Source organism: Thermomyces lanuginosus (genome assembly GCF_041956635.1).
Source record: "Thermomyces lanuginosus strain ATCC 200065 unplaced genomic scaffold VTN49scaffold_40, whole genome shotgun sequence".
Lineage (NCBI taxonomy): Eukaryota > Fungi > Ascomycota > Eurotiomycetes > Eurotiales > Trichocomaceae > Thermomyces > Thermomyces lanuginosus.
This window is the reverse complement of record NW_027192374.1, coordinates 767,392-791,967: the sequence shown is the minus strand read 5'-3', so window position 1 is coordinate 791,967 and position 24,576 is coordinate 767,392. Positions and strand designations below refer to the sequence as shown.

Sequence of the window (24,576 nt, the reverse complement as noted above, 5' to 3'; positions counted from 1 at the left end):
TGATGAAACAGCAGCGTTCAATGCGCCAACAACATGATGTTCTAGACTCGGCCGGGGTGGTTAGAAGAGGCATGTCATCCCTCTGTGTCCTGATCAGTCTTTGCCAGATCTCAAGTACATAGCGACTGTGATTGTCATTTCGGTCTTTACGGCGGCGTCTTTCAACTTGCTGATAACACTGCAAAATACAACCGGTTGATTCATTGCGTACTTTAGCAAAATGATGAACCAGTTCGGCCCTCTCGGTGCCTCCTTCCAGGTGGTCCGCATTTTCCAGGCGATGTGCCTGGTGGCCATCGTGGGGATGTCGGCCAACTTTGTTTCTATGATGGTCAACGCGGGGACGAACCCAAGCGGGATGCTGGTGGCGGTGCTCGTTGTGGTAGGTTACACCGTGGGATAGTAGTCGGGGATACGCGAGACATTGATGAAAGGTACTAGTCCATCGTTGCCGTCCTATACTGCGTCGTGACATTCCTCTTGCACCTTAACAACTCCGACCCGCCATTCCTTACCAACGCTGTGGCGGACACATTGCTCATGGTTGCGTTGATTGTGGTCTCGGTCCTCATCGGCCAGCCACTGTCGTACCTGAACTGCTCGATCATCAGCAATGCATCGAACAGGGTCAGCGTGTCGGCATATGCCTCGAACCTTGCATCCTTTCTGGAGAAGTTTGGTACCTCGTACGGGTACTTTCTGACGCGGTCCAAAGCCGTCTGCTTGGAGATGAAGGCGATCTGGGGATTAAGCATCGCGTTGTGGTAAGTGTCCGAACCAGCTTTTGAATTCGAATGCCGGCTAACTGGTGATAGCATCTTTTTTTCCTTCTCGGCCGTGGTCAGTCTGTGCCTCTGGCGCAATAAGAAGAAGACCGCTGGAGGAAAGGCAGATGCATGATTGCGTTTCTATTTGTAGTTTCCTGTTGATGTCTTTCTCCAAAAGTGGTGCGGCTCTAGTGATTCCGGAATTGTTTATCGTCAACGTGCTGGTCTCATCTGGTATGGGGTTTGTCATGAGTCACCTTCACTAATATCTCTTTGCGTTATGTGTCTATTAGATGGTGGGCGTGTACATTGTCATAATTCTTTTGATTTTGTTCGTAATACTTGGAGATAATTTGCATGAATGCTTCTCCGCACCGGTGCGGGGGAACCGCTGAACACCAGTTGACCAATTCAACAGAAGCAGTGCTTCGATGAGTTGATTGACTTCCTTAAATACACAAACTCGAATCTGGATTAATCTCGAATTAGTCTTTGCATACATCTCAAAACAATCCAGTTACCGAGTCGGTAGTGGCCGTCAGATCGATCTTCCACTTTGAAGCCTCATGCGGGGATAGTATGGATAGCTCTCCCCGATTCCGCAGTCAAACAAGCTGAGCTGAGTCCAAGGCAGAACAAAATATCCGCGTGTCAGAAAGAGCACAGAAAGAAGAGAATTCCGCATCTTGTACTCGAATCAACGCAGCCAAACGAAGATGATGAACAATATAATCCTCACAGGCCACTGTCCCTGCAACCGGGTTCGGTATACCGCTCTGTACTCTCCGCAAACTGCTTCATTCTGGTGCGTTCCTCACCCCTCTTCTAAATTTCAAAAAGGTACTTCTAAGATGAGTCATTGACACGGCAAAGTTCATGTGGAAAATGTGCATATATCCTCTCCTCGCAGCGTGACGCCAGACCGGGGACGACCGGCCAAATGCTAATCAATCCAGTCATCCCGGAGAGGAATTTTCGATTAGGACCTGGCAGCGGTATGGTTCAGTCGTATATGTATTTCGGTGAGCGCGGTATGATCCCTTTCTTTCTTCAACAATTTCGAACGATTAGAATGTTGCTGACATTAAATGAATGCAACACAGACCACCCAAGGCAATGTTTCTACTGCGCCGCATGCAAGGGACACATCTATCATACAACGGAAACACCACCTCTCCGTCTTCGTTATCCTCACATTGGGCCACCACCTCCTGTCGCTGCACCTCGGGGAAGAAAAACCATAACAATCATCACGAGCATTCCGCAGAGCCTCCTTCCCCCAACAACCACAACACTCTCACCACAAACATATTATCATCTCCCCGCCCACCTCTAAAAAAACACCCAGCATACATGGGAAGATTATCCCGAGCTCACTGGCGGAATCACCGCGACCTCCTCCCCCGGCTGAATCACCCTGCCCATCTTCCCATCCTGCAGCACATCGCGTGGCTCAGCCCCATCCCCCTTATTAATATACAGATCCGTATCGATGTATTCACCGCCAACGCTCAAGCTGCTGCTGCGGAGTACCTTTGCGGTGATGCCGGGGTAACGTTTCTCGAGGAGCGGGAAGAGCTGGGCGATGGGCAAGGGAGCGGGGAGAGTTTCGTGGGTTTTGTTGGTGAAGGAGGAGGCGGAGGCGAAGTAGTAGATTTGGAAGGTTTTTTGAGAAGCTGAGGGGTTGGTCGTCATTGTGGGTGGTTTTTCTTCTCCATGATATTTGTTCTATGATGATAGATGGAGCTCCAAGAGTTGATGAGAGGGGCAACAAAACGTGCAACAGAGGGCAAGGATCGGCACGTGACTATGACGACATGCTTTACTTTCCTTTTTGGGTTATTTTTCTGCCCACAGCTTTTGTTCCCAGCATGTCTTCATCTCCGTCTATATACCTCGTCTAGGTCTATTTTCAGTCAATTATTTCAGCTCGCGAAATGCAGTAACCATATCCTTGCGCAAGTCTTCCACATCCTCAATGCCCACGCTAATCCGCAACAGCCGGCGGTCCACACGCGGATCCGACATGGCCCGCCATTCAATTAGCGACTCCACGCCGCCAAGGCTGGTCGCATGATGGAAGAACTTCAAGCGGCTCGGCAACCGGCGCGCCTTGTCCGCGTCATGGAGCTGGATCGAGAACACCGGGCCAAACCCACGCGGCATCTGCTTGCGGACCCAGTCTTCTTTCTGCAAGCTTGCGTGGCTGATCTTCGCCACGCAGGCCCGGACGGCGGCTTCATCACTGTCCGGCGCAGGCTCATCTTTCAGATCCAGTGCCCCCTGTAGAAACGCCACGAGCTTCTCCGCATTCTCGCTCGCGCGCTGCACGCGCAGCTGCAGCGTCCGCAGACTGCGCACACCGAGCCACAGCTCCAGACTTCCCAGGGTGCTTCCCAAGTATATCCGGTCGGTCCACAGCTGACGATACCACTCGTCATTGCGAGTCACCAGCACGCCGCAGAGCATGTCGCTATGGCCTCCAAAGTACTTGGATCCGGAGTGCATGATTAAATCAGCGCCAAACTCAAATGGATCCTGTAGACCGGGCGGCGCAAATGTACTGTCCACCATCAGATAGGCTCCCCGTGAATGGGCTTTCTCCGCGTAGTGCGCAATGTTCAACGCCGTGCCGTGCGGGTTGACGGGCGTTTCCACCACGATAAGATCTCCGCGGTCAAGGTCCTCCGCGGGGCAGTCCAGGTCGAGCTTCTTGAGTCCGTTGAGTCGAGAGAAGATCCCCAGCGCAGCATGGCAGCCATGGTATCCTTGGCCGATGGCCACACGCCGTGGGTTGAGCAGCGTCACCGCGGCGTTGAACGCCGCGAGCCCAGAGGCGTACGCAATGGCACGGCCCTTGAGCAGCGAGGAGAGAATCGCCTCGAACCGATTGGAATTTGGCGACGCAAGGCGGGAGTAGATGATCGGCCGGTCATCAGGATGTGCCTGCCAGTCTCAGTATCGACTCGTCCATTAGAATGAATAGTAAAACTGAATATCGTACCGTTTGCTCCGCCTCCGGGATCAATTCGTCCGGGTTGTCATTGTAGCGAAATGTCGTGGCCAGATGAATTGGTGGCGCCACATCCGGCACGATGTTGAGCCGATCATCGGCGTGGATGGAGAGCGTTGCAAACTGAGCCTCGAGAGGATCCGACATGATTATCCCGAGATAGGGTTTTATATATAGGCTTAATTTACTTTACCGGAGAGAATAAGAGTGATTTAGCACAATTGAATTGATTGAACGTTATCACCAGCATACTCTTCGAGACGAGGGGCACATTGAGTCACCGGGAAAACGGACAAAACACCGAGTCACGTGATGAAATGACGCCATCAAATGGGACAGAGGGATATGTACAGATGAAAAGAAAAGAAAGCAGAAGTGAACAGTCTCGCCGGAGACGTGGAATCAAAACGACAGAAAACAGGAATAGAAAAGAAAGTAAACGAGACTGCAGCCCCAGATATGAGATCATCATCGTCGCAACGACGGAACTCGTGCCGGCACCTGGTGCGTTCCCGGCATGGCATTGAGGAATCGTTTCCGATCTGTAAAGAATCCCTGTTAGCTCAATCATATAAATGGAGGCAACGGACAAAAGCATACCCTGATCGGACTCAAAAATAATGTTGATATCATCATGCTCACTAGGATACTCGGGCATGTCCAGGCAAATAAACCGCGCGCTCTCGTCGCCAGTCTTGGGCAACGCGAACTTGGCGTCGACAATCCGCACGCCGACCTTGTTCGACCGACTGAAAGTCTCATATCGGTCCGTGCCCTTGACAACAAAGTTCATGCTGTGACCGTGGCTGAAGTCGTTGCCAAAGAACGCCAACAGCTGCACAGTCTTTGTCTGGGTCTGGTGGACAATCTGCACGCGGGCACTGTTGGCCTCCCACTTCTTGTGGATCGGGACCATGCTACGACGCCGAGAGATGGCAAACGTCGACACGATCCTGCGGCATATGTTAGCGGTCAGTCGTATGCAGAAATACGATCAAGTACGTACCCATCGTAGACCACATTATATCCAGTCAATGCCAGCTGGAAGGAGTGCAGACTCTGTAGATTGGCAAACTCTATCCGACGAATTAACGGCTTCGTCTTGGCCGCTTGCAACATGGCCTTGAGCTTGTCGGGTAGCTCCTGCGGAATCATATTGTCTGCCACGCACACGGTCAAGTCTTCCTGGTTGACGCGATACATGTCCAGCACCGTGGTGTTCCGAGCATCCAACGCAATCTTCATCTCGCCGGGTCCTAAAAATTGTTAATTCCTGTTGCATAGAACAATGTAAATTATAATAAACCTACCTAAGTTAACTCGATCCGTCACCGTTCCCCATTCGGTGCTCACCAGCACCCGTAGATGCTCAGAAAGCACCTGGCTTCCGTATCCATGCTCTACGTAGGCTGGCTCCTGATCAATCACGGAGACCGTCCCTGCACCGAACTGGAGGTAATTAATGCCCGACCCTCCCAAGGCATCCGGTGGTTGGTCGACCGAGTATGACTTCATCTGCATGTCCGGCGACGTGAACTCCGTTTCGCCCGGTACCATCCCTACCAGAAGCGAGTGCATGGTTGTGCGCTGCGAGAGTTGTTCAAACGTCATCACCATCGACCATGAGCGTGCCTCATCCTTGAACTTCAACAGCAGCGCGGGAGCGCCATCCTCACCGCGCAGGTAGCCAAAGACAATGGGCGTGTCGTAACCAAGAAGCTGCCGCACACTGCTCAGCGTCTTTGTCTGCGGGTTCGTCACCACGGCCAGCCGGAATCCGCGATGGGCCTTGCGGCGGCCTGTGCCCTCGTTCAGCGTGACGGTTCGCTCAAAGAGGCAGACGCGGCATCCGGGCGACGGCTCCGGGGGGAACGCTTTGGGTGTCGCCGAGTCAATATACTGGAATAACTTGAGTGTGTCCTCGAAGATCTTGATCTCCCCGGCCTCGGGCTCTAAGCTCGCCTCCGTCTTGAGGGTGTATCGGACAATGTTCCAGAGCATCTTGAAGTCCTTCTCCTGGAAGGCCACGCTGAGCTGCAGCCCACGCCGCAGTTTCACCAACATTGTCCTTGTCTCGACCTGCCATTCTACGTCATCCCAGGTGGGCCCTTGCTTTCGATCCGGCTGGATAGTTATGTTGACCAGCTCGCTCTGGCTGGCCAGCGATGCCAGCACGTACCAGTCTGATCGTTCGCGTTTGATGCACAGGACGCACGGGATAGAGTACTGCGGTGATTCATAGTCATCGTCCCAGGTCACCGACATCTCCACAAACATGGACCCGTAGCTGAAGTACCGACTACTGTCACCCAGCAGCATCAGGTCCGGTGTGTGTGCCAGTTTGGCCGACACATCGATGAGCATCGATCGTCGCGTGGCCCCGGAAATGATAGCCGACACGTCCGGCGCGAAGAACGGATACCTGACCCAGATGGTTGTGTCGAATGAGTGATGATCCCCATAGGCCGTCGAGTTGAGTGCAGCGAGGACGTTGTTGCGTTTCATCGACACGGCTAACGCACGCAAATGGCTCAAAGTCTTCTGATGCAGGTGGATCAGCCCGGCCAGCCAGGTGTCCCCTGCCATGTTCGCCACAGCTGAGCTCGACACCGCACCCATTTCACTATATTGTCTGAACTCGGAATGCTGTGGAATGATACGCTCGCTAATCCACCAGGCCTTGCCCAGGTCAATGACCGCCTGCTCCGCGGCGGATACTTCGGGCGATCGCCCTGAGCGCACAGCGGCCTCCAGTCCGCCGCGACCCTTGAGGAACCACCAAGCAGAGGCCCGGACCCATTCCCCAAGCGACGTCTCCATCAGCGGCTTGACCGACTCCGCTGCCATTTGGTACAAGCTGGAGAATCGTTCTACGAAGTTCACAAATTCGTTGTATGCGCTATCTCCCATGGCGTTGGCAGCGCTGCGCAGAGTCATCCTCGGCTTTGTTCGGGAAGCCTCAGGGGCTGGTGGCGGCGCTGAGGCGGACGTCGGCGCTGCTGTTGCCACGGGCGGAGGCGCGGCAGGTGACGGTTTCGGTTTCCGCTCCTTTTCTAAGCGCCCGCTGAGGGGCTCAAGAGGCTCAATGACGGGCAACGTGGGCTGCCGGTCCTCCAAGGGAGACGCGGAAGCATGGGATGAAGCCGGGGACGAAACATCGGCAGAGTCCCTGTCATCCCGCAAACCGCGGACCATATGGTGCATACCGGATCGGTTTTGTTCAGTAGGCCGCGGTGGCGAAGATGGCTTGTGCGACGGTTGCGGGCCCTTGGACGGACGCAGGGGTAGCGTCTCCTGCTGCGGGGAATCTTCTTCTGGGTCGCCTGTTGGCGACATGCCCTCGAGATCGAGACGACGCTGTAGGGCGCGAGCCTCTTCCTGCTGCATCCGGGCCTGGATGCGCTTGGCGAACGAGTTCGAGTCGGGTGATGCACGAAACGAGATTCTTGACCCGGGCGCACCACTCAACGACATCAGGAGGTCCTGATCCTGCGGACTGAGCAGCAACGGCGTCGGGGTTGAGTTAGAAGCCGAGGGGCCATCATTCTTGTCAAAGGATGTGTCGATGTGTAGTTGTGGAAGTGTAGGTCGCCGCTGGGATAGATCTTCATACTCCTTTTGTGGTGAGGAGCGGCTACCGTCGCGGCGATGGCGTTTTTTGGAGATCTCCACGGTGGGCTCTTCAGCTTCGTCGCCCCCCTCCCCGATCACTTCGGGGGGCTGGTCGGTGAAGGTGACACGCAGGTCGGGGCGTCGCGGCTTCTTCCGTGTTCTCGGGGCGGCATTGCGATTCGTTTGGTCCGATTCCGACCGGGACAGTGAGGGGGCAGAGGGTCGCAGAGAGGGTTCCTCAGTGGTCTGCGCCGGCGTGGGCTGTGCCCCCTGCGCCGCCTGACGGCCACTGTTCAGGAAATCATCGACCTGTCGCGCGGCCTCCTCGGACAGTTTCGCCTCGCGCTCCCTGTTGAAGAATTTCTCCCTCCAATTGACTTTGTTGGAGAAGTCCTTCTGGGCATCTTTCACTCGAGAGCTCCAGTTCAGCTTCTTGAGGGATTTGCTATGCGAATCGAGCGCCTTGGGTGGTTCTTCGGCAGCCAGGGAGGAGGTAAACGGGACGTCTCCAGCCATGGTTGGAAGGATTGCTCAAGCCCGGACGATGGGCGTCAGCATTGCCGAAGCCGGGAGTCCAGGGGGTTTCGGCGGTTGATCGAGTCCAGGGAGGGCGAAGAGGAACTCAAGACTCAACGATGCGGAGGACAAAGGACTGCGTGCGGCTGATGGGATGGACCCCCGGCAAATTCGCCTGGCTAACAAGGATCCGACGCTGATGAAGGGATATCTGTTCTTTGACTTGTGCGTTATCTATCGAGGGGGGAATTCCTTCATGAAAGAGGGAGGGATCTTCGGTGGCCGGACAACGCGAAGCCGTTCTTAGCAGGCGTCGGAAGGCAACCTCGGTCGACTTTGGGTATCGGTTCGGAGACCCAACATGACCCGGAGGAATCCTGAGCACTGAATATTTGCAAATGGGCCACGAGGTTAATGGCCAATGACTCTGCCGCGGCCTCTGATGGGCGGGAGGAGAGCGGGCGGAGGGACCGAGCGGAGTCGACAGTACGGGGGTTCTGAATTCAGTATTCGGTCTGTAAGTAATTCGCTACGCAGCAGGCTCGTCCAGACCGAGGGACTCGATCCACGCGTGCGGTCCGCCAGGAACGCTATGTGAAGAGGATCGAGTCGGCCCGGAGGTTGGGTAGATAAATTGATAGACTACGCGTTCCACTTTTTAGTACAGAATGTGTTAGTATGTGAACCTGGAGACGTGGCCCTGTGAACCTGAAACGGCCCTAAACCTGGCCGAGACTTGGTCCACTGGCAGGAGATTAATTTCCAGCTAGTTTGAGGTGATAAGGAATCATCTGCCCTACGATACTGCGTAATTCGTGAGGGAAGGAGTTTCAATCAACCGCCGGCCACGAGGGCTCCTTCCCAAGGGATACTAATATACGTTGTCGATCCCCTGTCCATGGATTCATGGATTGTTGAGGCAGGCTCGCCTGGTCCAGTGGTGAGTTCAGCCCCAGCCCTAACCCTGCCTCGATCGGGTTAGATCGCTGACTCATCCTCCCGGTCAGCCTAAGGCAGTCAGGCACGCATTGTTTCTCCCCTCGCTCGCGCTGGTTCCTCCCGCTCCCGCCACAGCTAGCCTCCTCTGCGCGGACCCGGACCTCGGGATCTGGCCGATTTCCAAGAATAGGCTACCTCAGACTCACACACCGCGACCATGGCCTGAAATGGCGGTCGGTTCCCAAGGCATTAAGTAATCCTTTCTGGACAGACTAAACCGCATGCGGGAGGTACAGACGTATTACGGTCTGATACCGACTGGTAACACCGGCTCTTTGAGTGGGAATGGAATGCTTCATAGTCCAACAATACGGCCGCGTAATGCCATGACAGCCAGCGGAAATCACGGCACAGCCACAGACCTCGGGTAAATTCCCAACATGTTTTAAAATGGCGGATCGAGAGCTGCAGTGATCGTCGTTCATAGCTCCCTTGGGCGTGCGGCCACAGTTGGCTGACCAACGAGTCAGACACAGCCATCTGCCCATAACAAATAAAAGGTCGTTAAATTGTCACTCTGATTATGTAATCCTAACTGAAGGAGCCATGGAAATTCACGGTCGGATTAGTAGAGAGTATGTACCTGGAGTCGAGCTCAGAACCACGCCGGCGACATCGAATTCCTCCCGCCAGCACGGACAGCAGGACGACGAACCCCAAGCTCCTAGCCAGCGTCAGATCTCCCAGGGAAACTAAAACGTCTGTGACAAACCTAAGCCCGGACTGGTGATCTCCAAGCTAGACTCGGATCGTACGCGTTTCCAGAATTAGCATCATCCATGCAGGATTACTCGTACTAGTAGGAAAAACAACACGAAGAACCAGGAAAAAAAGAAAAAAGCAAATTGACTTTCCCATCCCGATCTCGATCATCCCCTTTCTCCATGATCTGCTTCTCCTTCTCTCCCCGATTCCTATCAACATTGCAAGGTTCGATCCGTCACGGACTGGGATCCATCACCTTCTTGGCTGCTGTGGATCCGCGGTGGTGACTCGGTTGCTGGTGAGGCGCTCGTACAGCCAGAAACCAACAGCAGAAAATCCTCGTCTTGACTCGATGACTGTTTGATGCAAACGATTTCCGTCTGCTGCCTGACCCTCCAGTCCAAAGCCGAGTCCCTGGCCGATTTCCAGGTTCCGTCGCCGCGTGCGTCCGTGATGGAGGAGCGCACTTGATGAGGGCAGGCTCGCTGTGCACCACTGGTGTAGCCTGATTGCGAACCTCCGCACCCGTTCTCGAACCCGTTCGAACGTTTCTGCGGTGCTGCGACGGAGAAGCGTATTCGAGCTCCAGGACAAACTGGGAAGCGCTGTTGCGCCAAGGGGACGTTCCGTGGTCGAAAAGCCGTCTTCAAACGCTGGTTGGGCAGGAAGCTTCGTGTCGGCGTGGGATCACATCCAAAAGCAATCCGTGGGGTGGTGGACGGGCTCGATGGTTGCAATGAGCCAGGTTCGTGGGGAACAATGCGGGCGACTCGCCGTCAATCCACACGAGATGGACATGACAGACGACAAAACGCGAAGGTGTCGGCGCAAGCGGTGCAAACGCACGCCGGGCTTCGCCCTGGGTTTGCTTGCAGCCTCGCTTCTACAACCGGTGCACGCCGCGTTGATTAACTTTGAGAACTGCCTGGACCGAGAGACCGTCGATAATCCGAACGCGCTCCAGTTCGTTCCGATGTTCTTTGGCGTCCACTATGATACTTCGTCGGGGCCCAATCCATTGAACATCACTGTATATGGGAACGTGACCGGCACCGCCAACGGGGAACCAGCCCCGTCGCCGGATGCTCCCTCCTGGAATGACCCGAACAACACGGTCGGCAAAATCGAGGACGTTGTCCTCCCCAGCAACCACTACACGACTTTGTTCGCTTCACTCCGGGTCCTCAGCTTCACGCCTTACAGTAATCCGTTCCAGTTCTGTGCCACGGTGACCCAGGGCGAATGCCCCTTGGGCCCCGTCTTCGGTGTGAACGGGTATGTGTCTTCTGCTCGCAGCTTCTCGGCATGGGATGCTAACGACGCATGTAGGAGTGATCCAACGCAATTGCGCGCATTTTCATTCTCCCATGAAATGGAATCATCGTATCAATTTGCGAGCATCGTTCCAACGCTGCGAGTCCGCTCCGGGAACGAAGCCGCCACGACGCTCGCCTGTGTGTCCGCCGTCATTACGCCCGATCTGGGGCCCGCGTTGCGCGGCTTGCTCGCGTACGTGCCGTTGGCAATCCTGATCTTGGTTGCCGCCGCCAATATCATGGCCGCCATGTTCAGTCCCTGGGGATCCACCGACGTGTTTCGCTGGACCAGTAACTACGGCCGGGATGAGGACCTTTTGCGTCTCGTCACTCCGGGATTTGCTGACTGTTTGCAGTACATCCAGTTCATCACGCTGACTGGCGCTCTGAGCCTCAGCTATCCCGGCTACTTTCAACCGGCTGTTGCGCAGGGTTCCTGGTCGGCCCTCCTGTTCAACCACAGTTTCGTCAGCCCCGGCAACGGCACCGATCCAGTCGTCGACGGCGTGTACGCTGTCAACGGGACCTATGGCCTAGATCGCTACAGCCAATATGTTGGCTTGGCGGCCGTTCAGGATATCTGGCCCGGTATGATGATCTGGCTGTTGGTCGTCATTGGCGCCGTCACGGCGCTGACCCAGCTGGGTTTCCTGGGCCGCTGGCTGTACCACCGTGTCGGTAATGTTCCTGAGGAGGATCTGCGAGCAAAGCAATTACCATTCACGATTGGCAACATCATTCGTATCGTCTTCAACTTCATGCTACTTCCAGTGGTGTCGTTGTCGATGTTCCAGTTGGTGGTTGCTGGCCAGTCGCCGGCCTATTCGGTTGCGCTGGCGGTCGTGACCATTCTGATCGTGCTGGCCTTTGTGATTTGGGTCATTCGTTTGATTGTGACGACTCGGCCCCGCGTCTATCTGTTCGATGACCTGTCGACGGTACTCATGTACGGGCCGCTCTACAATACCTACAACGACAACACGGCTACGTTTGCCCTCGTGCCTACCTTCCTCAACATCGTCCGGGGTATCGCCATTGGAGCTCTACCGTCATCAGGCATTGCGCAGGTGGTTGTGCTGGCCATTTGCGAGGTGATGTACGTGCTCTTCCTAATAGCTTTTCGGCCGTATCCACCTCCGACATCCATGAACCTCTACCAGGGAATCTTCTCCATTGTCAGGTGCGTAATCGTGCTTCTTCTCGTGGCCTTCGTGCCCTCTTTGGGTATCTCGGAATCGGCCAAGGGATGGGTTGGATACGTGATTCTGGTCCTGCATGCCATGATGTTGGTGTTTGGCTTCTTTTTGAATGCCTTGCAGACGCTGCTGGAAGTCATCGCTCGCATGGCAGGAGCCGGAGGCGTTGAAGGTGTCGCTACCCGTGGTCCTCTCACAAAGGTACGAGTTGCCCGAATCATGCCAGATAGGATTATTCTTAACCATCGGACGAACAGGTCTTTGGCGCCCGACAGCTCTCACGTCGGAACCCGCGCATGTCCCATCAAAGCATGGCCTCGGATGCAGCCATGCTTGCGCACGCGGATGGCCGCTCGACACCGTTAGGCGCCTCACGAACAAGAAGTATGTCTGGGAGTTCCGGCTTTTTGTTGAACCGACCTGGTGCTAGTGATGGCCGCGCAAGCTTGGCGTTTGAAGGCGGCAGTGCCCATGGTGGGACTCATAGCAGAGGCAACAGCAGTGGAATGTACACCCCAACCACCCCAGGAGCAACCAGCGTCTTTTCCCATCCGGCCGGATATCAGCCCATGGCGGCCGGCACGCCAAAGAGTAAAACGATGATGGGCTTCGCTCCCGAGACTGCCGATCCCTACTATCGACCCCCGAGACAACCGGCTCGACATTCCGACACTCGGCCATCGGTGGACAGCGGCAGCCATGCACGCTCACGATCGGGCGGGGATGGAGAGGACAGCGGCCGACCTGTTTCTGCGCATCTGCGAGAAGATTCGGATTTGGACGATCCTCGCCCTATCCGGAAAGATTACGCTGTGCGGGAAGTGGACTTTTACTATCGCGTCCGCGGCCCGGCCCTCTCACACACACCGACCCGGAAATTGAAGACCGGCCCAGCGGACCCGACGGGGCCCGTCTCCTCCGCCACCAGTTGGTTTCAACGGTTGTTCGCTGGCAAGACCAAGGACAAGGCCAAGGGTTTCGAAGTGGTTCGAAGCGCGAGGGCGCCGCCGCCAGGGCTGATTCCGCAGTCGGAGAGAACCGAGTTTCACGAGCCGTACCGAGACGATCCCGAAGGATCCCCGAGGGGCCACAACCGCGAGATCTCCCAGGCGACTGTCTCATCGTATCACGATTCCGTGGACGAAGGGAACGCTGGGGGCGGCAGCGGGGAGCAGCCACGCGGCGAGGGCGCCGACCACGTACCGCAGCTTCCCGAATTCGATTTTGGGGACTCTATCGAGCTTCCGAGCCGGATGGGCTCCCGCAGCAGTACGCATGCGCCCAAGCCGCCGCCACTCCCTCGGAAGAGCTCGAAGCGGCACACGCCTACAAATTCGGTGGCTGGAAGCGCGACGTTGATCCCTGTCTCGAGTACGCCTCCTTCGAATTCGGGTTCCGTGTCCGGACCGGAGGCGCCGCCGGGCGAACCCGGACCGGATCTGCTACCTTCTACGGATTCGCAAATGACAAATCGTCTGCCAACTTTTGCCAGCGACACGAATAGCAAGGGCAGCGAAGAGGGGATGGTGTCGAGGACATCGACCATGTCGACGCTTCAACGAGGGCAGAGTCAAAGCGAATCTCCGGACGCCGTGCCGGGTGTGGGCTATGTCACGAAACATCGGACGAGCTCAAGCATCCACCAGGTACCTACGGGCCATCCGATGACGGGAAGTCAAGCCGAACTGGTTGAGCAAGACGATGATACCCATCGGTGATCATTTGAACACTTTATTTGTTCTTGTCATCTTGATTTTAATTGTAATTCTGGGGATATATGTGCGGCTTCTGTGAAAATATTTTCTTTTCGGCGTTGATATCTGATTCCCATCATGTGTTGCTGCAAAATGTTGCCATTGTTGGTACGTGGAGCGAGTGGGATGATGTGATGATTGCTTTCTTGCTTGTTGGATTGAATAATCGAGGAGTCTATTGTACAGTAGACTAATACATGTTCCATCCAATGGACATGAAAGAACTGCTTTTAACACATGAACGGAGAATCAGCATGATCATAGAGAGCCTTGCCCTGAAGAAGCCCACCGACGCCGGGAATTCCTTGATTCAACCAGCTCGAAACGAAAAAGACGTCTTCCATCGCCATTATCGCCGTATAAATTTAGAGACTAAGCAAACCATCAGCAGCCGCCCCCTTCACATTAAACAAGCAGAATGAAAGAACGTACGGAGGAATCAACACTTCGCCCAAGCTGCTATGCAGAAACGCCACGGCGGCCTGGAAAAAGCAAACATCAGCATCATAGTTATTCTGTCCGGAGCCCCCCAAAAATGCTCAACATACGCCGAACACAAGAATACTTCGCACAATGGTCGCGTTCTCCGACGCGGTAAGCTGGCGATATGCGCTGGTGAGGAAGCCCTCGTTCCCGACGCGGCTGGGAACGGTGGCGGGGCCAACAGTGACGCGCTTGGGAGGCATTTTCGATGGGAGATTATTTCCGTATTCTCAAGAAGATTTGCGATTCGATTCAACTGATGGCCGGGGAGATGAGCTCTCAGTATGAAAGCTCAGGCTTTTTTCCCTCGAGGTTCTTCTTGGAATTTTTACGGAAATTCTCTGTCTTGGCAACTGTATTTGGGTTAGCTACTATGTGAAGGTAATGATACGGTATTATGACGACCTGACGTTTGGCTTATGATCGGCGTTTCTGGTCGCGGTGCTTCATATGATGGTGTCGCGATTTACTATTCTACGATTGTTTTGATTTTTCTCTTTGAAAATTCCGTGAGAGGCGCGTTGCTTCGAAGTTTTAAAACCTCCAAATAATAGTGCAGAGTTCAAAGGCGCGTCTTTGCGCTTGGTGCTTGTCACCATGGCCAGCTTTGATGACATCTTCAAGGTTTAACACCATGTCCATGACCGTTCAACTGCTCAAGCTGACGCTCAAGTTCTCTTCCAGAAACCCTCTACGGTGAGCACAGGCAAGCGAAAACTCGAGCAACCGATCCAAGATCCCAGTATGCAAGCTGCTTCTCTTCGTCCGGAAAGGCATTGAGCGGAAAATAACTGACCGCGCCAAATCGTGATAAAAGACGAATTGTATAGGAAAGCCGCCAAGGTCGATTCCAATGGCGACACACGGAACAAGGGCAAGGCGCCCATGGTCACAGACGAAGAAGAGGAAGAGTCTGAAGTTGCTGGCCCGGAGCTCCCACCGGACTTTGAGGAGGATATTCCCGACGACGATGAAGGGCGGTTCTTTGGTGGAGGGATGGCAAAGGAGACCGCACAGGCAATGGAATATCTAGATCAGGCGGAAAAGGAAGTGGAAGTTGCCGCGGTATGGTTTGATATGACCCTAAAGTCGATCTGGCTGTTGTTGACAATTCCGCAGCCGGAGAAAATCGATATCGCATGGGTGCGCAAAACGGCGCTCAATTTTGAGAAGCGCATAGCAAAAAATGCCGAATTGAGAGCAAAATATGAGAATGAGCCGCAAAAGTACGTTTCTCAAGACTTTTACTGGCCTGAGCTAACTGTGGCTCCTAGGTTCATGGCTTCTGAAGCCGATCTCGATACCGATATCAAGGCGTTGTCTATAGTATCGGAACATCCTGAGCTCTATGAGGAGTTTGCTAAAACAGGTTGTGCGGCGTCTCTGGTTTCGCTGCTGTCCCACGAGAACACGGATATCGCCATCGACGCAATCCAGATCATCGCCGAGTTGACGGATGAAGACGTCAATGCGGAGCAGGAGCAGTGGGATGCCCTTGTAAATGCTATGGTAAGATACATTTCTCCTCTGACAGGGATGTGGACCTTGCTAATAGCGTAGATTGATGCGGATATCATTGAATTGCTGACACAAAATCTGTCGCGACTCGACGAGTCTAACGATGCGGACCGCGCGGGTGTTTATTATGTCCTAAGTATGCTACCCAGTACTAGCGCAAGTTGCATGTGTTTACTAACAACTATCCAGATGTCATGGAAAACTTGGCCTCACAGGCATCAATTGCGGAGAAACTTGGACTGGACGATCAGGTTTTGTCGTGGCTCTTGAGCCGGATACAGAAAAAGGAGAGCCCCGTTAGCCAGAACAAGCAGTATGCTGCCGAAGTTCTAGCCATCCTCCTGCAATCATCCCAGAAAACACGACTGAAGCTAGCCGAGAAAGACGGCGTCGACATTCTCCTTCAACTTCTCAGCGTCTACCGAAGGCACGATCCCGAAAAAGACTCGGACGAAGAAGAATACGTAGAAAATCTCTTCGGCTGCCTAACGTGTATGGTTGACGAAGAGGAAGGAAAGGCCAAATTTATCGAGGCCGAGGGCGTGGAGCTCGCACAGATCATGCTCCGAGAGGGCAAGCTGAGCAAGAAGCGTGCTCTGCGAGTACTCGATCACGCGCTCTCGGGACCCGGCGGCGTGGCCGCCTGCGAGCGCCTCGTCGAGATTGCGGGTCTACGAACTGTGTTTGGCATGTTCATGAGGAAACAGGACCCGGAAGCTGTGGAGCATCTCCTTTCGATTTTTGCCGCGATGCTTCGTTATCTTCCCGGTGGTTCGGCCGCCCGAATACGGACGCTGGCGAAGTTCATGGAGAAGGATTATGAAAAGATTGAGAAGCTGATGATTCTCCGCCGCGAGTTTGCTGCACGTCTGCGGCCCGTCGAGGCCGCAATCGAGCGCGAGCGGCAAAGATTGGACGTCGAGGAGCAGGAGGCTATGGCCCCAGAATGGCTCTCTCGGCGGTTAGACGCTGGACTTTTTTCGTTGCAGGTGAGTACCAAACATCTGTCTCCTTGTAGGCCCGCACCTTGTACTAATGCACCATTTACCCAGACTATTGATATCATTCTCGCATGGCTCATCGCCGAAGATGATGGAGCAAAGAAGAAGATTTCTGAGCTCCTGGCGGATCGCGATGAGGATATGTCCGTTATTCGGGCCACGTTGCAAGGTACGTTCATTTACGTTCTTCGGCCTGCTTCGTTGCTGATATCTCGTGTTAGAGCAAATCAATGATTTGGACGATGACGCCGCGGCGAATGAGTTTAAGGATATGTTGGAGACTTTGCTCCAGTTCGTCCGGTAATGGGTAGCTACATGTAGAATAGTAATTTACGAGCCGGCTGAGAGTGCCGTATTGACTCTCGCATGTCTGTGTACGAATAGATCTAATATGGTGTAAAGTTCTGATAGGATATATATCTTGCTGCCGAAGCTGCTCTCGTAATTGGAGCTTCCTTGCGCCAGATCATATTTGACGCCGTGATGTTTCAATGTTAAAAGACTACATACAGAGCTACTTCTTCGAGTACTACTGAAACGACACTGAAGATTTTACTTCAATATCGCAGATCGCGATCCGATCTTCTGGAGGCACTTTAACCAAGCCATGGATTGCGCGTCAAAATTGATGTTGATTGGTCAATGATGATTATCACGTGACATTACACTAACCCATATCTAGTCTAGCGTGAGATCCGTCCGGAGCAAAGAAGACGGCTTCATTGAAGCTGAAGCTCAAAAAGACTATCGACCTGGCCATCCTCTTCGGCCATCATTCCGTTTTCTTGTATCGAACGGGTTTCCAGGTCGACGAGAAATCGCAATCCCGGAGTCGTATCGAGCGCGCAGCCAGAGAAACCCTGACCGCTGTGCGAGCGCAGACGCGCTCGAATCCTTTCCCCGTGTTTCGCCACCATCACTTTGATAGAACTGAGTTGAGAGAGTTTTCTGATCGATCTCTGCCACGATGGCCGAATACGAGGACGTTTACGACGACGAGTACTACGACGATGCGGAGGAAGGAATTACGCCCGAGGATTGCTGGACGGTGATTGCGTCCTTTTTCGACTCCAAGGGTCTGGTGTCACAGCAGCTAGACTCGTTCGACGAGTTCATCTCGTCGACGATGCAAGAGCTGGTGGAGGAGCAAGGGCAGGTGACACTGGACCAGACGCTGACGCCGTCGGAAGATGAGGTCGACCCGGTCGTGCTGCGCCGGTACGAACTCAAGTTCGGCACCGTCATGCTGGCCCGCCCGTCCATGACTGAGGGCGACGGCGCGACCAGTATCATGCTGCCAATGGAGGCGCGACATCGTAATTTGACCTATGCCAGTCCGCTGTATCTTGGGATCACAAAGCGGATCACGGAAGGTCGCGAGCGCTTGCTGGCGGACAGGGAGGATGATGAGGGCGGCGCGGCGGTGGACGACGAGGAACGCAAGGCTCGGGGAACCTATTTGCACTGGGAGCAGAAGGAGCTGCCACCAGAACAGAGTGAAGAGGAGAACGTCTTCATTGGGAAAATGCCCATCATGCTCAAGTCTAAGTATTGCATTCTCAAGGACCTGAGTGAACAGTCGCTCTACAACTGGAATGAGTGTCCATACGATTCCGGTGGCTACTTCATTATCAACGGCAGCGAAAAGGTCTTGATCGCGCAGGAGCGCAGCGCTGGCAACATCGTGCAGGTGTTCAAGAAGGCGCCTCCGAGCCCGACACCGTACGTCGCCGAAATCCGCAGTGCCGTCGAAAAGGGCTCGCGCATTTTGTCCCAGCTGTCCCTGAAGCTGTTTGCCAAAGGCGACGCTGCAAAGGGAGGGTTCGGCCCTACGATTCGGTCCTCGTTGCCTTATATCAAGACTGATATTCCCATCGTTGTCGTCTTTCGCGCTCTCGGTGTCGTGTCCGACGAGGATATCCTCAACCATATTTGCTACGACCGCAATGATACGCCCATGTTGGAGATGCTGAAGCCGTGTATCGAGGAAGGCTTCGTGATTCAGGACCGCGAAGTGGCTCTCGATTTCATCGCCAAACGTGGCTCGTCGCAGTCCAGCATGAACCATGAGCGCCGAGTACGATATGCACGGGAAATCATGCAAAAGGAGTTCTTGCCGCATATTTCACAGAGTGAAGGGAGTGAAACGCGCAAGGCTTTCTTCCTCGGGTACATGGTGCACCGATTGCTGCAATGTGCCTTGGGACGTCGTGATGTCGACGATCGGGATCACTTCGGCAAGAAGCGTCTGGATCTGGCTGGCCCGTTACTTGCGACGCTGTTCCGGACGCTGTTTACCCGTCTTACTCGGGATCTCCAGCGCTACGTGCAGCGGTGCGTCGAGACGAACCGGGAGATCTACCTGAACATTGGTGTCAAGGCCAGCACGTTGACCGGTGGCCTCAAGTATGCTCTTGCCACTGGAAACTGGGGCGAGCAAAAGAAGGCAATGAGCTCCAAGGCTGGTGTCTCGCAGGTGCTGAGCCGATACACTTATGCATCAACGCTGTCCCACTTGCGACGAACCAACACTCCAATCGGCCGTGATGGTAAGATCGCTAAGCCTCGGCAGCTGCACAACACGCACTGGGGCTTGGTCTGCCCGGCTGAGACGCCAGAAGGCCAGGCTTGCGGTCTGGTCAAGAATTTAGCTCTCATGTGCTACATTACTGTCGGCACTCCCAGTGAGCCTATCATCGACTTCATGATTCAACGAAACATGGAGGTTCTCGAGGAGTTTGAGCCGCAAGTGACGCCCAACGCAACCAAGGTGTTTGTCAACGGCGTATGGGTTGGTGTGCACCGAGATCCTCAGCATCTGGTCAACACAATTCTGTCCCTGCGCCGGCGCAATATGATCTCTCACGAGGTCAGCTTGGTGCGTGACATCCGAGATCGTGAGTTCAAGATCTTCACAGACTCTGGACGTGTCTGCCGGCCACTGTTCGTAATCGATACCGATCCCAAGAGCGAGAACTGTGGGTCGTTGATGCTCACCAAGGAGCACATTCGCAAGCTGGAGGCCGACCGCGAGCTGCCACCAGACCTCGACCCCGAGGAACGGAGGGAGCGTTACTTTGGCTGGGACGGCCTGGTCAAGTCCGGCGTCGTCGAGTACGTGGATGCGGAAGAGGAAGAGACAATCATGATTGCAATGACTCCAGAAGACTTGGAGATCTCCAAGCAGCTACAAGCCGGGTACGCGATGCCAGAGGATACGGACGGCGATACGAACCGGCGAGTGCGATCAATGCCCTCTCAGAGGGCGCACACATGGACACATTGCGAAATCCATCCCAGCATGATCCTTGGCATCTGCGCCAGTATCATTCCTTTCCCGGACCACAATCAGTCGCCGCGTAACACGTACCAATCGGCAATGGGTAAACAGGCAATGGGTGTGTTCCTTACCAATTTTGACCAGCGCATGGAGACAATGGCGAACATCCTGTACTACCCGCAAAAGCCGCTGGCGACAACGCGGTCGATGGAGTTCTTGAAATTCCGCGAGCTACCAGCTGGCCAGAACGCCATCGTTGCCATTGCCTGCTACTCGGGCTACAACCAGGAAGATTCCGTCATCATGAACCAGAGCAGCATCGACCGGGGTCTGTTCCGCAGTCTCTTCTACCGGACATACACGGAGAGCGAGAAGATGGTGGGACTTACGGTTGTGGAACGGTTCGAGAAGCCGATGCGAGCAGACACGCTGGGGATGCGCAAGGGCACGTACGACAAGCTCGATGACGACGGCATCGTGTCCCCTGGCGTGCGGGTAACCGGCGAGGATATCATCATTGGCAAGACGGCGCCGCTGCCGCCCGAGTCGGAAGAGCTTGGGCAGCGTACCAAGGCACACACCAAGATGGATGTGTCGACGCCGCTGCGAGCAACCGAGTCGGGCATCGTGGATCAGGTGCTGATCACGACGAGCAATGACGATCTTAAATTCGTCAAGGTGCGCATGCGGACGACCAAGATTCCGCAGATTGGCGACAAGTTCGCCTCGCGGCATGGGCAAAAGGGTACCATTGGTATCACGTACCGGCAGGAGGACATGCCGTTCACTGCGGAAGGCATTGTGCCGGACCTGATCATCAACCCGCACGCCATCCCGTCGCGAATGACGATTGCCCACTTGATCGAGTGCCAGCTCAGCAAGGTTTCGGCACTGCGGGGGTTCGAGGGTGATGCGACACCGTTTACGGACGTGACGGTGGATTCAATATCGCGCCTACTACGCGAGCACGGGTACCACTCTCGCGGATTCGAGGTGATGTACAATGGGCACACCGGACGCAAGCTACGGGCTCAGATCTTCCTGGGACCGACATACTACCAGCGGCTGCGGCACATGGTCGATGACAAGATCCACGCGCGGGCGCGCGGGCCGACGCAGATCCTGACGCGGCAGCCTGTAGAAGGTCGTGCCCGGGACGGTGGTCTTCGGTTCGGTGAAATGGAGCGTGACTGTATGATTGCTCATGGCGCCAGTGCGTTCCTCAAGGAGCGGCTGTTCGACGTATCGGATCCGTTCCGAGTACATATTTGCGACGACTGCGGATTGATGACGCCTATTGCGTACGTTTCTCCATCTCCTATTCGTTTCTATCTAGAGAGCTAACGTGTCTTGCAGAAAACTCAAGAAAGGACTGTTTGAATGCCGACTCTGCAACAACAAGCACCGCATCTCGCAGGTGCATATTCCCTACGCGGCGAAGCTGCTATTCCAGGAACTTGCGGCGATGAACATTGCGGCACGGATGTTTACAGACCGGTCGGGGGTGTCGGTGCGGTGATGACCATCGATTTGTCGATTCGTTTTATTAGGGTTTGGTCCAGCATTTGCGGCGTTGTCACCTGGGATTTGTTGTACGAAGTACTTACCGTATTGATCATGAGCTAAACCGAAAGTGTACTAGTTCCTGTACTAGGATTTACCTTCTAGAATTGGACGGGACTGAATGTGATTGGCCTCAATTTGGAAGGTATCATTCCACATGCAGAATGGCGCGCGTAGATTTGGGCTTTGATTGGCCTCTGCGGGTTCCCGATTTGTTGTCTATCAGATTATGGCCAATCGGCCCAGCCCAAGGTCCGCGCTGAACATGCCGTTGCAGTCTGCAGCTCTGATTGGCCAAGCTTGTTCCCCTCCATCATCTATGAGCCATCATCAACAATCCAAGGCATAAAAGTGAGCGTTTCGCCGGCCTTCTTGTCTTGTTTCTTCTCTTTTTTGCTCAGTGTCGAGGGTCGCTGATCTTGGATCCTGGGGATCTTTGTTTGTTGTTTCAACTCTTTTTTTTTCCCTTTCCTTCTTTCTTCCCCCTCGTGGGCTGGTCCACCGTTTTCAAGCCTTCATCAACAGTGCACTGGCTGCACTGCACCAGAGCTTGCTTCACTAGTTTGCATCCTCCGCCTTGCCTTTGTGTTCCCTCTATCCCTGGCGGATAGATCATAAAGTGCTGATCAGAGTCAGAGCTGTGCTCGGCTTTGATATCTGGTTAGACTTTTGTCAATACGGCACTGTTGGTGAAAGACGGTCAACCTATTTTTCTTGTCTTGAAAACGGCACGGCAAAGCATTGTCGCGGGTCGACATTGCCAGCTCACTTGTTTTCTTCTAAATTTTTTTTTAATACGCTTTTGTTCTACGTTTAATGCTGGTGTCGTCATAACGGCTGTCAACCATCATCGTTATCGGCGCCATCTTTCGGAAACTATCGAGAGCAGCTCTGGCCCGTCGTTGATTGCCAATTTCAAATCATCAGACAGCGGATTGACCCGGCGTATCCGCTCGTTTTATCCTTAATTTTTAATTTCTTCGACGGGGTCATCATGGCTACCGTGCAATTGAACTTTTCGCTTCGCACCTCTAGCGGCGTCCGAGCCGTCCATCTTGTCGGCAGTTGGGACAACTATTCACGGCAACTTCCCCTGTCCCGCGACCCAAGCAAGCCCGGCGCATGGACGGGCAAATTCCGCTTCCGGACCTCGGTGCTGCAGCTCGGCGCGCGGTACTACTACTACTATGTCATGGACGGGTATCATGTCTCGCACGACCCGGCCGTCGAATACACGGTCGAACCCATGACGGGCCGCAAGCTCAACATCCTGGACGTCCCCGGCAAGTCGTCCTCGTCACATAGCAGCGGCAGCAATCGTCAACGCCGCGACTCCACGGACGTCCCCAAAGGCCGCGCCCTTTCACCATCCAAGATTCAGCATCCCCGGCCCTCTCGCCCATACGCCTCGCGGGGTCTACGTGAGGCCATTGCCTTTGACGAAGCGGAGCTCTCTGCGCGTCTCGCGCGGGCACGCTTATCAGACTCTTCCTCACCAGAAGACGACGCCATCAGCCCCTCCAGCTCCTCCGGCTCCTCCATCTGGTCGCGGCGCGAGGGCAGCACATCGCCGTCGTCCGCGTCATCATTCAGCGATCACAACTCGTTGCCGCGAGAGTGCCGGTGTAACCGGTACGGAATCACGCGCAGCGGGGACCGCATCAAGCTCGATTGCGGAGGGAGACGGTGTGGGTATGTTGACTCGGAATCGTCAGGGAGTAGTGAGTGTTCGTCGGATAGTGAGATTAGTGAGTGCTTCGAGGTATAGCTGGTTTCATGGCTTTGGGGGGGGGGGGGGGGTTATACCTTTACGCTCCTTGTGTTTAATGACATGCATGAATTTATGAATGGAGATGTACGCTCCTTCATGAGTGATGACGATGAATGAAATTGCATGATTTGACTTTGCTCACTGTTGCTTCCCACGGTCTCGTTGCATGAAATAGAAAAGCGCCTCCGTGGACCTCGTAATGGTTGAAGTATGTTATACAGGACGTTCGGAAAATAGAAGCGGGCCAACTCCTGGATTTATATAAGTAAGTAAACCCCATCGTACTAGGCGTCAATTGACCGACGTTATGTTTCATGTTTTCAAACAAAAGTGGGCGCTGGACGAGTTTATTATATTAATTCCAGAAGCCACACCGTTTTTCTTTTCCGCCCTGTGTAATTAAAGCACAACGTTATTGTTCCTTGAACCAATCCCTCTGGTTTAGTTTCCAAGCAAGTCGATCTAGTTCACGACTGAAAAGGTAACCTCTTTACGACGGCTGAATTTTCCGCAATTCTCCTTCCTTTTTCAGCTGGAAGAATCAGATCGAATAGAACCCCCAACAATGGCACATAACCCTCATCAGGATAATGTGCCGATGTAATGGCTGAGCTTGTTCAGACGGCAATCAATTCAATGAGTTATTCTCGCGTTCATCATTTGTTAAAAAAAAAAAAATAAATAAATATGGAATAACTATACCTACTCAGCTGAGGCGCAAGAAGTCCAAATCTCGTATAGTTGTACTACTTTTCGCCTCTGATGTTCCCATACAACCAACTTGTTTTCGGTAGCAAGCTCAATGGACAATCAGGACTTTCAGGATGATTGTATCACAAGGCAGCCTTGCGAAATTGAAATGTAACCAAATATTGGACATATCACACCTGGAATGGATCCTGTTCCGAATGAAGCAGCTTGAGGAACGTTCATGGAATGGGGAATGAGAAGGGATTCAGGAACCGATTTCTACTGAAGCTTCTTCTTGTTTGTTTTTTTCTATTTGTGAACATGGCTGAGATGCGTTATTAATGCCCGTATTCATGCCTAGAGCCACCAGGCGAGATCGGAGCAGTTCTCTT

At 54.0% G+C, this 24,576-nt stretch overlaps 10 protein-coding genes across 10 annotated transcripts; 5 read left to right on the top strand and 5 right to left on the bottom strand.

Moving 5' to 3' along the window:
- Positions 1 to 220: 220 nt before the first annotated feature.
- VTN49DRAFT_6277 (uncharacterized protein) lies at positions 221 to 900 on the top strand (the record flags this gene model as incomplete). The annotated part of the gene is made up of 3 exons (XM_069414427.1): positions 221 to 382; positions 442 to 764; positions 816 to 900. The coding sequence occupies 3 exons, from the start codon at positions 221 to 223 to the stop codon at positions 898 to 900; spliced, it is 570 nt and encodes a 189-aa protein (XP_069265675.1).
- Positions 901 to 2,129: 1,229 nt separating this feature from the next.
- VTN49DRAFT_6276 (uncharacterized protein) lies at positions 2,130 to 2,462 on the bottom strand (the record flags this gene model as incomplete). Its single annotated transcript, XM_069414426.1, has 1 exon — positions 2,130 to 2,462. The coding sequence occupies one exon, from the start codon at positions 2,460 to 2,462 to the stop codon at positions 2,130 to 2,132; it is 333 nt and encodes a 110-aa protein (XP_069265674.1).
- Positions 2,463 to 2,687: 225 nt separating this feature from the next.
- Positions 2,688 to 3,927, bottom strand: VTN49DRAFT_6275 (uncharacterized protein; the record flags this gene model as incomplete). Its single annotated transcript, XM_069414425.1, has 2 exons — positions 2,688 to 3,713; positions 3,772 to 3,927. 2 exons carry the CDS (start codon positions 3,925 to 3,927, stop codon positions 2,688 to 2,690), a joined length of 1,182 nt encoding a protein of 393 aa, XP_069265673.1.
- A 321-nt stretch (positions 3,928 to 4,248) lies between these two features.
- On the bottom strand, positions 4,249 to 7,908 carry VTN49DRAFT_6274 (uncharacterized protein; the record flags this gene model as incomplete). Its single annotated transcript, XM_069414424.1, has 4 exons — positions 4,249 to 4,322; positions 4,381 to 4,733; positions 4,787 to 5,036; positions 5,091 to 7,908. The coding sequence occupies 4 exons, from the start codon at positions 7,906 to 7,908 to the stop codon at positions 4,249 to 4,251; spliced, it is 3,495 nt and encodes a 1,164-aa protein (XP_069265672.1).
- A 2,440-nt stretch (positions 7,909 to 10,348) lies between these two features.
- Positions 10,349 to 13,842, top strand: VTN49DRAFT_6273 (uncharacterized protein; the record flags this gene model as incomplete). The annotated part of the gene is made up of 3 exons (XM_069414423.1): positions 10,349 to 10,887; positions 10,942 to 12,325; positions 12,382 to 13,842. 3 exons carry the CDS (start codon positions 10,349 to 10,351, stop codon positions 13,840 to 13,842), a joined length of 3,384 nt encoding a protein of 1,127 aa, XP_069265671.1.
- Positions 13,843 to 13,868: 26 nt separating this feature from the next.
- On the bottom strand, positions 13,869 to 14,222 carry VTN49DRAFT_6272 (uncharacterized protein; the record flags this gene model as incomplete). Its single annotated transcript, XM_069414422.1, has 2 exons — positions 13,869 to 14,068; positions 14,114 to 14,222. The coding sequence occupies 2 exons, from the start codon at positions 14,220 to 14,222 to the stop codon at positions 13,869 to 13,871; spliced, it is 309 nt and encodes a 102-aa protein (XP_069265670.1).
- Positions 14,223 to 14,243: 21 nt separating this feature from the next.
- VTN49DRAFT_6271 (uncharacterized protein) lies at positions 14,244 to 14,564 on the bottom strand (the record flags this gene model as incomplete). The annotated part of the gene is made up of 2 exons (XM_069414421.1): positions 14,244 to 14,360; positions 14,427 to 14,564. 2 exons carry the CDS (start codon positions 14,562 to 14,564, stop codon positions 14,244 to 14,246), a joined length of 255 nt encoding a protein of 84 aa, XP_069265669.1.
- A 394-nt stretch (positions 14,565 to 14,958) lies between these two features.
- Positions 14,959 to 17,184, top strand: VTN49DRAFT_6270 (uncharacterized protein; the record flags this gene model as incomplete). The annotated part of the gene is made up of 9 exons (XM_069414420.1): positions 14,959 to 14,985; positions 15,046 to 15,103; positions 15,179 to 15,426; positions 15,481 to 15,587; positions 15,636 to 15,870; positions 15,922 to 16,015; positions 16,069 to 16,868; positions 16,932 to 17,049; positions 17,102 to 17,184. The coding sequence occupies 9 exons, from the start codon at positions 14,959 to 14,961 to the stop codon at positions 17,182 to 17,184; spliced, it is 1,770 nt and encodes a 589-aa protein (XP_069265668.1).
- Positions 17,185 to 17,847: 663 nt separating this feature from the next.
- On the top strand, positions 17,848 to 21,679 carry VTN49DRAFT_6269 (DNA-directed RNA polymerase II subunit RPB2; the record flags this gene model as incomplete). The annotated part of the gene is made up of 2 exons (XM_069414418.1): positions 17,848 to 21,461; positions 21,517 to 21,679. The coding sequence occupies 2 exons, from the start codon at positions 17,848 to 17,850 to the stop codon at positions 21,677 to 21,679; spliced, it is 3,777 nt and encodes a 1,258-aa protein (XP_069265667.1).
- A 1,038-nt stretch (positions 21,680 to 22,717) lies between these two features.
- On the top strand, positions 22,718 to 23,491 carry VTN49DRAFT_6268 (uncharacterized protein; the record flags this gene model as incomplete). The annotated part of the gene is made up of 1 exon (XM_069414417.1): positions 22,718 to 23,491. The coding sequence occupies one exon, from the start codon at positions 22,718 to 22,720 to the stop codon at positions 23,489 to 23,491; it is 774 nt and encodes a 257-aa protein (XP_069265666.1).
- Positions 23,492 to 24,576: the final 1,085 nt, after the last annotated feature.